This window comes from Pyxicephalus adspersus, chromosome 7 (assembly GCF_032062135.1).
Source record: "Pyxicephalus adspersus chromosome 7, UCB_Pads_2.0, whole genome shotgun sequence".
In the NCBI taxonomy this organism is placed as follows: Eukaryota; Metazoa; Chordata; class Amphibia; order Anura; family Pyxicephalidae; genus Pyxicephalus; species Pyxicephalus adspersus.
This window is the reverse complement of record NC_092864.1, coordinates 22,785,139-22,801,563: the sequence shown is the minus strand read 5'-3', so window position 1 is coordinate 22,801,563 and position 16,425 is coordinate 22,785,139. Positions and strand designations below refer to the sequence as shown.

Sequence of the window (16,425 nt, the reverse complement as noted above, 5' to 3'; positions counted from 1 at the left end):
CTTTATTTTTCAAACATCTTTGCCAGGTAATAATTTATGAACTCATATTCAAATACATAGCTATAGCAATTGAATGACCAATGTGGCCAATTTATAAATTACTATAGAATATGAGGTTAAAGGAGATAGTCACTGTTTCAGATGCTACTGCACACCCAGTGGTCCTGTTTCAGCCTAGGAAGCAGATGATAGGTCCTGCATATGAAAAATATTCAAAAACTAATAGCACACAAACCACACAGTAACTTGCTTTTCAGTATTTTAGCATATGAGTGTTTGGTGTCTTACATCAGTCGTAGGTAGAACGATTTTGTGATTAGGAGACCGTTCTATTCCTAGAAGCATTTGAGAAGAGCCAAATGCTGCGGAAAAATCACTGTTAATTTATAATATATATTTAGTAAACCTATGTTTGTTGGATTTACAAAAAAAAAAAAAAAACAATAAATGGTTGTTAATCAGCAAATGTAAACCTAATATTAAACTTATCCTACTTGAGCGTATTTGAACTGTTAAATATACCAATACCCAATAAAAGCGTTTGTTTTATCTGTCCGTATAAGTGCAAAAAACCCATTGATCTTACTAGAAATCTTGTGAGCTGTTACCTTTCCTGTGCTCCCGGACCATGTTATTATATGTTACATTGCATTTTGATGTCTTTAAGTCCTACAGAGCCATGTTCCTCTATGGTATGAGAAAAAGAGAAGGACAGAGTCCTAAAGCCCTGGTATTCTGGTACAGTAAGGTATTACCATATGAAAATAAAGCTGAAGAATGCTGAAAAAAAAGGAAATTAATACAGCCATGAATTCCAAAGGCGTAGATGCAATATAATACATTTTTGTTTTTAGGGTTAGATAAACTTTAACAAAGTTTGTTTCCACTGTGATCTACATTTGTTTGAAGCTAACAATCCCTTAAGCAATGAAATTTAAGGAAATACGGATAATTTTAAATTTATTGCAAGGGCAGGGACTGTTCGGCATTAAGAACAGTGGTCAATTTACTGGTCCTATGAAAAATATATTCTACAAACACAAAGGAATTCTCAACTGAATACAAACAACAGAAAAAGAATGAAAAATCTGCCCATAAAGAAGTGACTGCTACTAATGTTCTGATTTGTTTGGAAAATGGGCAATTATCTCATTTTTGGTTTTCATTGAAGACATGCCTATGTATGGTCCCCGTTAATAAGAACAAAAATAAAAACAAAAGCAGTTTGTTGGGGACTATAGAGTACATCTGTTGGGGCTGTAGCTTGCCAAAATGTAATTCTTTATGACAATAAGCATTGCATGGCTCTTAAAAGTTTTTCCTGCTTGTGCCAGGAAGCTCATATGGGATAATACCGTGACCCTGGGCTCGGATACATTCCACATCTGTCCAGTCTGGGAAAGAAGGAGAAGGTTGTGTGAACTTAACTAAGAAACCAGATCTAGCAGATCTGTCTTAAAATTTCTTTTCTCCGCACCCTATTCTAGTTTAAACATTACGAAGTAAGAGAGCTGAGATGACTGGAATTAGAAGGGAATGCTGATAGATTTAGCTGGATGTAGGATATCGGGTGTAAACTCCCTTGAACACATGTCTACTCTTGAGTTGAGGAATGTATCAACAAAAAATCTTTACATCCATTTTATGCAGTCACATGCTTCAGAATATACATAATCTATTAAAAGGCAGCCAAAGATATTTACTTACATTCTTTTATACTCTATTATAGCATATGGTGTATTAAAATCTGAAAATGACCAAGATAATGGACCGCAAATAATTGTCTTACTTATGTTTAATGATAAAAAATATTTTATTACGTATCTACTTAAATACTTACTGGAGCAATTATGTAGTTTGGGTAAGCCTAATAAATTAGGCTTCCCATTAGATAAAAAGTATAATAAAGTGGATATTGTCTTTCTGTAAATTGTATACCTCTTCTGGGAACCAGTGTAGTTGCAAATAATGACTTTCTGAAATTACATTTTTTTTATAGCCCTGAGCATCGGCCTATATTACCCCTGATGGCAGATTGCTGTCTGTAACCTGTGGGAAACTATTTGCCCCATACTTAAGGAGACTGGGGTTTTTTAAATATAAATAGCACTTAGAAGAGTGTAGCAGTGTAAATCAATGTACATTTGGCACCTTTAAGAAATATAAAAAGTGGTGGGAAAGAAGAAACAGTGGTCCATTGAGTCTGCCTCTTTTTTATTTTTTTCAACATTTATCTCTGTTTGTCTCACTCATGGATACACTCATTCTAATATCTTTACCAAGTAGGTGTGATATTAATACACATCAGAAATCTGTTTGCATTCCCCACTGTCAGGCCACACTGTTTTTTTGATTTGCAATGAAAAAACCCTTAAAATGTTTTGACCAACACTGTATCTCTACTTTTTCCCTGTTTTTCATATAGAAACTGTGACCAGTTACCATTGCTCTAATGATTTTTCATACTTCAAATACCTACAAGAATATCAACCCTGTTGCATACATTAGTGGCATCAGCTAAAATATAAATTTTGCCCACCAAACCTTCAGTTATATCACTTGCAAACATTTAGGTAAAATAGGACCTAATACAAAGCCTTGTGGTACGCCAGTAATCAATGGCACCTGTTCTAACTGAACCCCATTTATAGCCACAATCCATATCCATCCTTTAGCCAGCTGGGTATCCAACGAACCATCATACAGTTAAGCCTTCGCTTGAGGAATTTTTTTCATGACACCATTATGTGGAACCAATTGCTTTGCTGAAATCAAGTTTGCTATGTGCACAGCACCATTCTGGTCCAAAACCTTTGTGTTATGGTCCAAAAATTAAATCAGATTATTATGACATAATCTGCCCTTCATAAATCCATGCAGCTTTGGGTCCGGCAAGTTGTGTGTGTGTGTTTTAAGATATGCCAGGTTTACTCTGTTTTACGGTGCCATGTAAAAGCTGACTTCATTGGCTGTTTGCAATGTTACTGAAACTGATTTACAGAAATAAGCTTGGTCAAAAAAGTTGTCGTAAAGGTACCTATATAACAGATTTGTGCAAAAAAAAAGTCAAACCAAGGAGAATGGAATATTTGAACACGTAAACCAATGAACTGCACAAACCACTGAAACTGCTTTGATTGTTACCCTGTCAAACCAAAATAGGTTAAACAGAAGAGTGATGAGAATAGACCACTGATTGTATAATCCGTCCAGTCAACAGCCTGATGACTGGTTCTTGTGTCTATACAAACACAATAAAATGGTAAAACTGCACTGAAATTGTTCAGATCAATTACTAGCGTGGAGATCTCTTTATCTATCATTTGGGCAGTGATAGAACTGAGTGGATAACTGATTACAACTGTGTGCACACCAGGGACTCCCAGCACCTTGTTATACATTAGAGAAACAACAGGTCATTAAGAATCCCATCCAGTTAAAAGTGCTACAGGCAGAAAAGAACGTTTGCTCAGCCCAGCAGTTTGCAGTCAAATTGGCAATATATGTACAACCATTCTCTGTCTGAGCCTTCTCAGAAGAAGAGCAAACTAGCTGAGTTAGGTTTACCTGGTTATTTAAGGCTGCTTTTCCCCAAGTTATGCAATCTTTATAATGCATAAATGAAGTCCATCAGTCATTTATATTTGTAATTATCCTAAAGTATGCAATAGGCCTACAGAATGGAGAAGATACACAATCATGAGAGATCCTGGTTGATCCATAAAACCTGGAATACATTTCCTAAAAATAATTTGGTATTAGTTGCTAAATGTTTTTAATCCTGGGCCAGATAAAATCCAGGATTGCTGAATCACAGGTTCTCCCATGATAGTCTATCTTCTCCAGTCTGTGAAGGCTTTCAAAAATCAGGCCCAATATGTATAGCCAGAATATTTATTTTAGTTTAGGAAAAGGTAGAAAAAAATTAGAACCTCCATCCACATTTTCGTTGCTGTTAGTGTCCCTTAGGAAGCATTACTCTATTTGTTCTGGTGATCATTGCAAAGATAGATTTAAATTTTTGCAGGGAGTTTTCGCAAGAACAAAAAGTCAGGGTAGATATTCTGATGAGGACAACTGTTTTAGTGACTACTGGCTTGAAGGGTAACTTTCTGTTTTAATTGCAATAAACAATGGGCCGTTAGATGAAAGACAGAAGACCTGACAGACCCTAATACAAATGATTGGACTGTTTAAAAAATCATGCCCAATAGCAACCGTTACCCTAAATGTAAGTTGGCATTTTGAACTTGAGTGCAAAGTACAGGTCTTAGTTCCCCCTATTAAGTCAAGTATTTTAAAAAAAATATCCTTCAATTAATTAATATGCTGCTCATTGCTCTTCTTGCTTGGATGCTCAGATATTAGGCAGCAAAACCTTACACTTGCATGGTTCAGGAATAAATGTAGCTGTTTCACTTCCACGTTACTTTCCATGTTTTCTTTTTTTTATGATGGCATTTAGACCACATATTTGTACAAAGATAAGAAAAAATAAAACCATTTAGCCTGCAGTAGTTGTGTTGTGCTGGTCACTAGGATTAAGAACAGGTCTACATAGAAAGATATTTAATTATTTTGGAACTGTTTTAAACCAAGACTCAGCTACATCCTATTTTGAGCCCTGAGCCCATAATGAAGGGCGCAACACGCCTACATAGAAATCTCAATAGTAGTCACTATTCAGTTCTTACTTCAAATGAACAGCGAACATAATATGTAAATAATACATGGTTCACAAAAGTTAACTTTTGCAAGGATTTGATCATATTTGACACCATGATAAAAGTGGAAACTGTAGTGGTTAATATCTAAAATAAGTTCAACATTCCTCGGCCTCTACATATCGAACAGAGAATCATTTTTTTAGTGCACTGACAAGAAACAGCATTCTATGAGTTGAGTGTTGTCAGACTATGATGTATTTACCACCTACTGAAACCTTTCTTTGAGTCCCAAAATATCTATATAGTTCTTGTTTAAATAAATAATCTCCACATAAAACAAATATTCCAATTTACATGTGACTGATGTTCCTGCCAACTCTGCTTGCACAAAGGTAAGCTGCGGAACTCTTCTCTTACTGTCAAAGCTTCTTCCCATGATGCCCTGCACATGACTGGCACCCGAGATGTTTTAATCTATGTTCAAACACAGGATTCCACCAACAATGGACCTCAGAGACACCCGTTCCTTTGAATACAGAAGTCTGCAAGTGATTAGCTTATAAAAGACTCATGATCTAAGAATGTTCTTGTATCAACATATTTCCCCCAAGCTCCAACATGTTTCCTATTACCAAAGCAACTGTTATGAGATCACTGTTATCAGGTACTCAGGTCATTTTCTAGATCAAGCTCTGCTCCAGCCTACGTTGATCATTGAGATCACGACTCTGCTGAAGACATACAACTGTTTGCAGATTGCTTTCCTCATCTTAAATGTAGGCACCTCATAAAGAGATAAAGCAGCATGGAAAATTGGCAGCATGCATAAATAGTTACCAGCCTCCATTTTTTTTTAACAGAACAGCTGTTGATATTTGGAGTGGTGCCACATCAGTATTTGTCTTGCCAGCTTGTGTTGTTTAAATATCCATGGAAATGGGGTGGATCCCAGGAGCCTCTATAGTTGGTGAGGGAACGGTTTTCCTAAAACGTGGTGCTAGCTGCCAAATCACATCATAATCATTCATATATAGTGTGCCGTTTGTTCAAGACACAAACCCCTAGACAATTCATTTCTTGGAACGCACTGAAAAGAAAGAGCTACCTAAGGCAACGTGCACACAAATTCACTGGTTTATTTATGATAGTGTGCAATGGCTATCTAACCCCAATAGCGGGATTTGGATCATATTAATGTCTCTTTCCTATAAGGCTCTCAAATTAAGTATTTAAAGGTCCTATATAAATCAAACAAAAGAAAACATGAAAAAGGAGTAAGCTTTCCAATATAATCAGAGAACTGTAAGCATGTAAACCTAGAACAACTTCTAACCCTAAATTGACTGCACTAAAGCACAATTTTGTCCCCCACAAAGATTTAGCAGTGCCACCTTGACGGACATCACAGAGAAAAACGAATGCAGGTATCCAAATATCACCTAAAAATCCTTAATTATTGCACAGAGTTGAGTCTTTGAAGGCTTCTTGTGTCAATGGTCTAGACTAAGCCAAAGCCTATATTCTTGCTCCATATGAAGGTGGCTATATACAGGAGCCAGATGGTGATTCTTTATGTCAGTGCTGCTCTACTGATAAATGTGGATCTCAAAATTGGTAAGGAATAATCAAGAAAAATTAAGAGAAATGGAGAAAGCAATAAACCACATAAAAAAATAGAAGTAGGTGTATCCTTACACTGAACATTGCTATCAAGCAAGGAAAACACTGAACAGCACAACAAACATTTTTACTCCTAAAGATCAGAGGAGGAACATTGTTAGAAGTTTTTATACATAAATATTTTTTAATGTTTGAAATAGTAGTGCCTAGTCGTAGCCAAATAAACCACATGCGGATGTAACCACTTTTTCACCTTCTGTCCTTAAGGTACAGAAGGAAATGAGAAGAAATCTTAACCAAAGTGAGTGGAATTCCCAATTTAGACACTTGTAACTAGAACATTGGTCCACACTGAATCCTCACCTCACCTTTTGTCCTGGTAACATTTCAAAAATTGGATAGAAACATTACATAATATAGGTCATCAGTAATCAAGCAATGAGGAAGCCACATATGAAAGTTACTTCTCTACCATTATCAGCCCTGTATAGTGATCCTGTTGCTGGTAAATTGGTGCCAGTGACAGAAGAACTACTCTGACATTAACCTAATCTTTTGGATAAATCCATTTTAAATGATCAATCGTTGTTCTTATGCCAAGAAGAGACAGTTTTTAGAGATACCTAATCCTATTAGATCATCTGATGTCAATCACAAGTTACAGCCTATGACAACCTCTGTGGATAACTTTTCCACTTGATGATACATAAAGTCCATGTTTACTTTTAATCTGACCATGTATTTCTGAACAAAAAGTAGGATACGTGATTAAAACGATTATTTACTCTGTGAACAATATCATCACTTAAGTCTTTAGGCTTAATCACGTACACATAAGTCAGTGCACACACAAACTGTGCTTTTGTGGTTTTTGTCTAGTGAGGTTTGTCTATCATCTTTAAACCCTAAATCTTGTTGTGGTTCATCTTAAATAGGTAATGCCAATCAAAACTGGAATTAAACAAACACATGACAATGCTCCTATAGATTTTTGCATTACGTGTTTGACTTCCTCTCTTAGCCATGGAATAGACTTTCCATTTTATATAAGTCTTACCAATGCATCACAATAAGTTGTACTTCATTGTTTGGAACTGCTCAAAGTACAACCTATGTATCTTTTTTGTGAAAACACTTTAATACCATTTACTTTAAGGATGTTCAAATGCATCCAATTAAAATGGGATCATATACCATTTACTCCAATTTATGGACATTATACAGTTTTGAGTCAGGATTTCCTTTATTAAAAAATGTGTCAAATTACTATTTGGTACACTAGTATACTATCATTGATCAGGTCTATAGTGATAAATAACCAACCACAAAGGTGTTACTGAATCCATCACTTCTGACAGTGTCTGATTCCTGGTCCTCCATTGTGCTCACTGATTCATTTTACCAGCCTCTGCCACCACTATATGTTAAAGGAACATAAGTTCCAGAAGGTTGAATCACAAAATACCGCGGAGGTGTCAAGTAAATAGACACTACTAGAAATTTCACATCTTTTTTTCCACACTTTCCCTTTTTTTTACATAAGCACCCGGTGGTGTGGGTGGTGGGAAAGGTGATTGTTCAATGTTTTCTTTTCAGGGGGCAATTTATTTTTAATAGTGCTTTCTTTGACAAGAAGGAGGGATCACCACACAGGACAAAGTTAAATGGTTTCCTTCATGTACATTTTTACAATCATTAAGAAAGCAGAGGAAGAAACCTCTCCCCTAAATTTTACCATAGAATTGGGTACATCATAGATGGGCAGAAGTCTTCTGAAAACTGATAGTAGAGGGTGATCTCTGGTCTTTTTAAAAAGTATCATAATAAGTTAAGGGGAGGCAGTGGAGTATTTCCTTTTCTTGCCTTTATAGGATTGCCTTGGTCTCAAAGAAAGCATCCAGACAATTTTCAAATCCTTGTGTTTGCTAACAGGAGCTTCCACTATTCAGAAGAACTTAATGTCTTTTAAGACAGCCCTGAATGTCAGATAAACTGCTTTTTATCATGAAAAATGCAATTCACACAACCTACAATGAACATCCTTACCTCAGTAATGATGAAAAAATCATCACCAGGTTCTCCCTGAACAACAATTTTTTCTCCATCTTCAAATTGGACAGGCTCTAAAGCATCAGCCACAGTCAGACGCTCCCATTTGTCCAGTGATTCTGCACAGGAACATAATATATGATCAAATAAGGAACAAAGGATTACATGGCACAACTTAACTTCACAAAAGACCCATTGTTAGTTCTGCAGTGCAAGTCCTCAGCTTCATTTAATACAAAACATCTCTACAAAGGTATAGTAATTGTAGAAGACCTTTGCCCATGAGGGTGCAGTAATGGGATATAACTTTTTACTTTACAACTTACAACTTTAACATAATCACACAGATATATCACAGAATTTAAACAAATAAGTATAGGGGTGCTCCGTTTCACAGTACTGCCAGTGGAAAAGGTATATATGTAAATCCTTAACATGTCATTTTAAACTTTCATTCAAAAGAAAGGCTATAAAGGAACTAAACATGCAATATATTTATGTTAAGATTTAAGAACATCAATACAGCCCACTGTTTAGTTACAAGGCAAACGACAAGATGGTTCTTTATGTATATCAAAAGGCTCAGGTACTGCCAAATTGTCTTTTCCTAATGTGATGTATTATGTGAAGAGTACCTGTTGCACATAAATTGAGACTACTATGGCTAAGTCCTGCCATCCCTACTCTTAGCGTGCACTGCTTCATTAAACATTAGCATTTATGCACTTGAAAGTATCATTAAACCTCATAAACATTACATGCAAGCATTGGATTAGTTCAACTGAAGTGAGATAGGAGATTTGCCAGCCATAGAAGAGCAAATATTACTTCATATGAAGCCCCAAAAACATACAGTTGTCATGACACCCAAACTGCAATTTCTAGTCATGATTATTTCTGTGAAAATTCCCAGCATCTTTGTCAAGTTGTGTGATTGACACTGCTTTTGTCGATTACAAATACTTGTTTTTGCCTTTCTGTTAACATGCGCTGCTAATTTTTGCACGCAATGGTTACCTGTCATACTGCTTATAAAATCACTAGCTAAAATAAACACCCTTTAGCCTATGGCTATATACACACATGTAAGATTACTGTCGCGGGAAATATGATAGTTTCCAGTGACAAATGAATGAATGAGCGTTGTACACCATTGTGTTCTATGGAGGGGCAAGTGAGTTGCACCCTGCTGTGCTCTCTCCACAGCAATAACAAGAACAGCAGACGTTCCCGATCGGTCATTAATCAATCCCCCAGGACAGATGAACAACATCGGGGGAGTAGAACCCTTCTTTTTGGGCGACAATGATTTGTTGTGTGTACGCAGCCTTTTTTTTTTAAAGAAGTCTTAGCCATTCTACATTGACACTGCAAATAATCAAATTTAAATGCACAAACTAGATATATTAATTCGTGAATAACAGTTAAAATGATTGGCTCATGTGGAGCAATATAAAGAATATAAGACAATTCTTTCCACAAAATTTGACAAATAGGTCCATCTGTTTTTTTCTTTGCTAACATCGTACACTACCTCACTGAAATATCTGACAGCAATATTTTATGTGAGCTTGTTCCTGGGAAATTCTAGAGGCACCAGAATAAAAGTTCCTGGCACACAGTGACCTATCTTGGATTCAAACCATTTTCTCTACATGACAATCAATGAAAGTTGCTACACTTAATCTAATTAAGTAAGGAGTTTCCCTTTTCAATAGTGCAGCTGTTTAAAAGGGAAAGTTTAATGGAAATTATCACCTTTAACTTGTTTTGCTAATTACAACATATTTAACAGTATAGGATGACTTGAGAATCAGCACAAAAATGTTCCCATAACAAGACCCTATAATACAACACAATTCACAGGATTTGAAACTATATATATTCTGCTTCAGGATAGTTGGCATCTGCACTTTCCATAACTCTCTCCAAGACTCTCTGTTCCATGTCATAGTGATATACATTAAATACTAAAGTAATCAGTGATATCCAACCATATGCATAAAGGTCAATTTATGAGCCTAATCCTAGCTTTCTTGGATATTTAAGAAAAACAATATTCTTTCCAATATACCTAAATTTCCACTGACGCTACCCATGAAGATGAAAGGAGATTCCTGTTCAAACCAGACCTGTTCCATTCTTCATCAATGGGACTGGTTATTGTCAGGGGGGAGGCAAACAACTGATCAATATTGTTCCCCACTGGTAGCTGGTGTTGGCTTGTTGCCCCTCGACCCTCTCTCAATAAAATGGAAGGCATAACAAAGTCAACCTCATATTTTTATGAAGAACTCTGCACACAGCTGCAAAGGGGAGTTGATGAAGACCCATATGCAAACATCAGCATAGCAGGTCTAAAACAAGCCATCTCTGCACATAACCTGGTCTGGAAAAAGGAAATAAACAAATGGTTTCTATTTGTTGGAACAGTAGATTTTTGGATAAAGACCCGAATATTTAAATACAACTTCCATGCTATAAATGTAGACATTCAGGGATCCCTGGACTGCAGTATCAAGTAATATCTAAAATGCTTTAGAAGCCCCAAAATTTTAAAAGCGATAAAAAAAAATAAATCATGTCAACGGTATAGAAAAGTGAACTCATTTGGCCTGATTATTTATAGCTCTCCAAGGCTGGAGAGGATACCCTTTTCATCAGTGAAGCTGGGTGATCCAGCAAACCTGGAATGGAACTGGTCCAGGATTGAAAACATTTGCTAACAAATAGCATAGACTTACATTGCAGGTTTGCTGGATCACTCAGCTTCACTAATGACAGTGTATCCCCTCCAGCCTTGGACAGCTTAAATAAATCAGCTCATTGCCTTGGCTCAGCTTTCAGGCTAAACACAATTACCAATACTTTGGCAAGTGAACCGTTTATATTTTTTTCAAATTTGTATTAAGTGATTGGTTTTCTTGAGGTTCAGCTTCATCAATAGCATGTAAACGGCAGACTTAGTCTTACCCAATAAAATGTTTAAAATAGGAACTGTTTGATCCATCCAATAAGAGCCACTTATACTTAATCCTCATCAGGAAAAAAAGTTTTAATTGCTCTGGGACAAGACATTTTTTATTCAGACACTAAAAAATAAGGCTTTATTTAGCTGGAAGATTTAATACAACAGCTGCCTGAGTTCGATGCAGATTTTAAGTAATACTCGTACTTTCCAGAAATTGTTCATTGAACATGGTTCAATGGCTTTAAGTCTCACTACACCCAAAAATTAAAATAGGACACATGGTATGAGTTTATATTATCCACCAGCAATCCCTGTATCCAAAAAAAAAAGCCCCAAGCTAAACGGTTCCATAATGACATGTAAACTATTTGCTTCACTGCCCTGAACAGAATACAGACTGTAGCACCTGTCATTGTTGGAGATGCAGCCCTTTCTTACTTCTGTGCTTCCCCTCTAATGTTGGGGCTGGCAAGGGCAACGTGAAATACGAGCATTAAGTGCACACAACACTTTCATACAAAAGTCCTGAGCACAGTAATAATATGGCATGACAAAGGGAGCCTATTTCTTTTTTCTGGTAGTTTAGGAGGGCTGTTTAGGCAAGCAAATGAATAGTTCTCCCTTAAAGACTTCCAGTAGTTGGACATAATAATGATTTATTAACCATTAGTCACAACATGAAAGGTGTAGTGACTCTTTTTTAAACCTTTTTGGAGTTCAAGAATATATGACTTTAATTATTCATCTGGCAATGTTTGGAGAAGGCTGTTTGCTTCTTATGGAGCAAATGCATTGATGTTTTGTTAAACCCTCTATGGTTGTTTGCTCTGACTTTTTTGTTTCTTTTTGAGGATTGTATCCAGTTAGGTAACCATTAATGCAAATTCTTCTGCAGTGCAATTAGAGATGTGTTGTAATGGTTATGGTTGGCCTACTGACCAGACGTTTGCCTAATGGTGAATGATCAGCAAATGCATAGCACAGCTGTTTTTTAGTCTGTAATAGTGGACTCTTGTTGTGTAATTAGTTTCTAAAATTAAAAATTAAGACAACTCTATAAACAGAAGTTAAAGCTGAAGATAATTTTGCATTTACATTGCCTCCACAAACCTTATTTTAAAGCCACTGATGTCATCGCTAGGTACCTATGCTTCTTTGTGCAACACAGACTAATCATTGCAGGTGGAAGGAGAAGGGTACTGTTCTTAGGATGGGTTATTGGAGGAATGGTTATTGTGAGAGTTATACAAATATAAAATGCCTTGAATGTACATGTCAGCCTGGAGGTGTGGGTATTCCTGTGTAGACTGCATTTGCATGCATACAGCCCTAGTTAATGCCTACATGTTATGCTGGGGGAAATAGAACAATGACAACTAACAACAGACAGCATGGGAAAAACAGGAAGATAGGAGGTCACCAGAATCTACAGGCATTTTTAACAAAGCTATAACAGTATGCATTAAATTGTATGCCCAAAAGGAAAAAGATAAGCGATGGCCTTTGTAAGGGGTTTATAGTACATACATTTTAACTACCAAAAACATTCAAGGTCCAACCCAATAAAGTTTAAAGAATTAAAGTATAATGCCAGGTGTCGGAAGGAGTGGGGAAGGGCTAAAACACGGGTTTTACTGTCTATTGTGGGAAGGGTTTAAGATTCTATCAGCTTTTTATTGCTATCCTGTTGTAGACTTTTCTCCACATCCTATATGGTACACTGACTGACAATGCACAAATAAGGGGCACAAGTATAATGGTAAAATTGATATCTCTATCTGTTCTTCATTAGGTACTTCCATGCTAGGTATGCTGTACCCATCACAATCTTAAAATAAGAATGCAGTGTACAGCCAACAATGGGACCATGGAGCGGATTATTGGAATGTAATGATGAATGACCCAGCTCTCCTCTATGATTTCTTTTATGTATTTACATAAATGTCACACTGCTGCTGCTTCTCATTCAAGTAGCAGGAAGGCTGTGGTATAGTCATATCAGTGCTTTTTAAAGGGAACCCAAATGAGGGTAAATTTCTCTTAGGGATCTCCAAATTGCTGCAAAAACCCAACAGGACTTTTAATCATCTCCAACTGTATCCAAGCCCCAAAAATGTTTTGGCTGGACATCCATTTTCCTAATTTCCAAGTTATGCAAATTGTAAATTGCAAATTGTAAAAATTACAATACTAAGTAAATTGAACATTTATTTGAACACGGCAATAAACCAAATCCAGGGTTTTAAAATATACTGCTATTATTTTCAAAAGCGATGTGCTAAAAAAATAAAATTAAACTTAAATGGCACAGTAAAACACACCTGCCATTTTTATCAGATCACCAAATATCGTTAATAATCCATGTTATTTAGGCGAGGCGAAGAGGATAATCCCCCCTCCTACTGTAAAAGCTTTGGATTCAAGACCCAGCACTTCACACATGTAAAATGATTTTGGTTTTGTGTATGAGATCAGATAGCTACCATGAAAAAAAAAAAACCCAGGAACAGATGTGAGCTTACATGAACCAATAAAAGCACTAGCATGCTGGACCCTCATCCAAGTTTATGTGACTGCTGTGTGGTCTTATTGTAACTGAGCTGTCAGGGGCTGAAAATTATTCCCACAACATTGAGAAAGGAATACTAACCCAAGATTGAGACCTTGCTCAGGAACTCTTCATACATCTTCCTCTTCCTCAATGTAGAGCCCTGTGACCAAAAGAAAAAGAAATTAATGTATATACCTGTTGGTTTTATACATGCAGTGATCCACCTTTTATTTAATGACATGGTTTATTTTCATCATGCATTACATACAAGTCTCAGCAGAGCCTATATTACCATATAAAATATATGATATATTAATTAAGCTGGAAAATAGAGATATTATGGAGATATAGAGATAGATGTTATATGTTGCTTTTTGACATATATTAACTTAGTGTCTATATGGCCAACATTTCGTTTAGAACTTTTATACAGTATAAGTAGGGAAAACTACAACCCCTGACTAGCCTTTCTCCAGCCGAAGGTTCCCTCAGAGAAGCCATTCCTAAACAGGGTTCAGTGGAAACCTAGATTTTCGTATTGGGGTCTTTCTTTCCAATGGTAACCAATGCAAATTTCCTGTTTGATGATGGTGGATTAACTCATATTTCCTGCACCAGCACCAACTCGCAGAGCCAAAAGCATAGAATTAGTGGAGCTTCTTCTCTTGTTTTTACCAAAGTCCCCATTGATAATATTGAACCTGTGTGGTGTCAGTAATGAGGTCACACTTTCCAATAACTACGTGTAATGTAAGTTTTTTCCTCCATATTCCTCAATTTGTAGGGATACAACTTTAACCACTGTTGTATAAAAACATTCTTCCCACCAGGACAATCAGGGTAACAGGGCATTCTTTCCGCTAAGTTTAGAGGGTCCTTCAGACCTATCCAGAAGGTACTTGGAATTGTCTACCTCAGTTTCACCTAAAAAGCGCCTGAATACGGCCATTTGCAATTGTGTTTCTGCAGATTTGCTGCTCTTTATTGAGGATTAAGGACCGGAGTGTCCTGGAAGAAATGAGTGGACCTTTTTTCAGGCCATAAATTGAGGATGGCTCTGGAGCACCTGTCAAACAATAACAAAAAAGGAGCAGGTCTTTAAAACTAGGGAGAGTTGGAGCCTAAAGCCAGGTGGATCAGGTAGATAGGCTGTGTGTAGCCTGTATGCTGGGAGAGCCCAGGGGGTCTCCTAAAGTTTAGGTCTGAGGACCAAAAGCTCTGAAGAGAGTCAGAGAGAAAGAGCCAGGAGGCTAAATTTGTGTATTTTTTCTGTCATACTGTGATGACCCTGATTCCCTCCTAGGGAAGATCCTGGACACTGATTTGTGTCAATGTTTTTTTGTGAAGAATTAGCACCAAACACACTGCTTGCATAGAGGTAAACTTGATTCCAGCTACGACTTTAGGACTCCCTGCCCATTTTTATTAATCTCCAACAATGAACAGAAAATAAACATCCAAGGTGCCAACACAATCCAGTAAACAAAATGTTAATTTAGCCTCCTGGATCTCGCTGATACTCCCTCTAGAATTACTCATCCAATGAACTTAAGCTTTAGGGGATTTCTTTCAGCACACAAGCTTCTCATAGCTTTTCTCCATACAGGCCTTAAACAGCATTTTTGTCTGAGTCTCTTGGCCACAAGATCCAACTCCAACACCAATCTGAAACACCAGCTCCCTTTTCTTATAATTAGACATTGCCACCTCCAATTCCTGTCGTGGGAGAGAGATGGAGTATTTGGCTCACCTTGTCCTTCCACTCCAGACCTGTATCCCAAATAAAGAGCTGCAAATATTCCAAATTTTATTAACAATATTAATATTCAATCACTTTCAAGTCTTACCCAGGCTCTTTAATCCTATGCTCAGGTAAAAATAGTGAAAGTGCTTCCAAATACCCTCTGCTCCTGGCCTAACATATTTATACAGATGGCTGCAGTGGAAAACATTAGGACACTTCCAAAAAAGAACCTAAATAAGTTGGACATTTTCGGCTGGTATTCATCTGTCATGCATGTGATAAAAGATGAGCCAGATGGTGGTTTAAATTTCAAGCAACAGGCTAAAGCAGAAAAAGAATAATACAGAGAATTTTCTGTTGCTTCCAGGACAGAAAACAAAGCCTACAACTGCATGCATACTTTTAATCGTTTCTTCTTTTATCCAATATTACACAATGTTGCCCACCATCAATAACTAATCAAAAATGTTCTTTCACTAGTCCGACTACAGTAAAATGTAATCTGATTAGTTGCTGTGAGTTAAATCTGTTTGGGCATAAACATGTTTCTACTTTAAGGGTGTCATTTCCATGTTTGTCCATGAACAACATATCATATACCAGAAGCATATTTAATAACATGGACTTCATAGCCTGGCCACCGTGTGTGCATACGAGACAAATGACCCGAACAGAAATAGGGCAGGAATGCTTTTACACTTTTTGAACTACATAAGCTGATTAAAACAACTGGATCTATGACTACCCCCACCCTAAGCCTTTCAAAACTACTTCAGGGCAGAAAAGGCATCAATGTATCACTCAGCAAATCTGAAGAGATGGT

At 36.8% G+C, this 16,425-nt stretch overlaps 1 protein-coding gene across 1 annotated transcript in view; it reads right to left on the bottom strand.

Annotated features, from left to right (window-relative positions):
• The window catches only part of PRKAR1B (protein kinase cAMP-dependent type I regulatory subunit beta), a gene marked incomplete in the record, with an annotated part of 114,986 nt that overhangs the window by 18,133 nt on the left and 80,428 nt on the right, over positions 1–16,425 (bottom strand). The window contains 2 exon segments of the mRNA XM_072417824.1: positions 8,334–8,455; positions 13,958–14,018. Of these exon segments, the coding sequence (XP_072273925.1) occupies positions 8,334–8,455; positions 13,958–14,018 (183 nt within the window).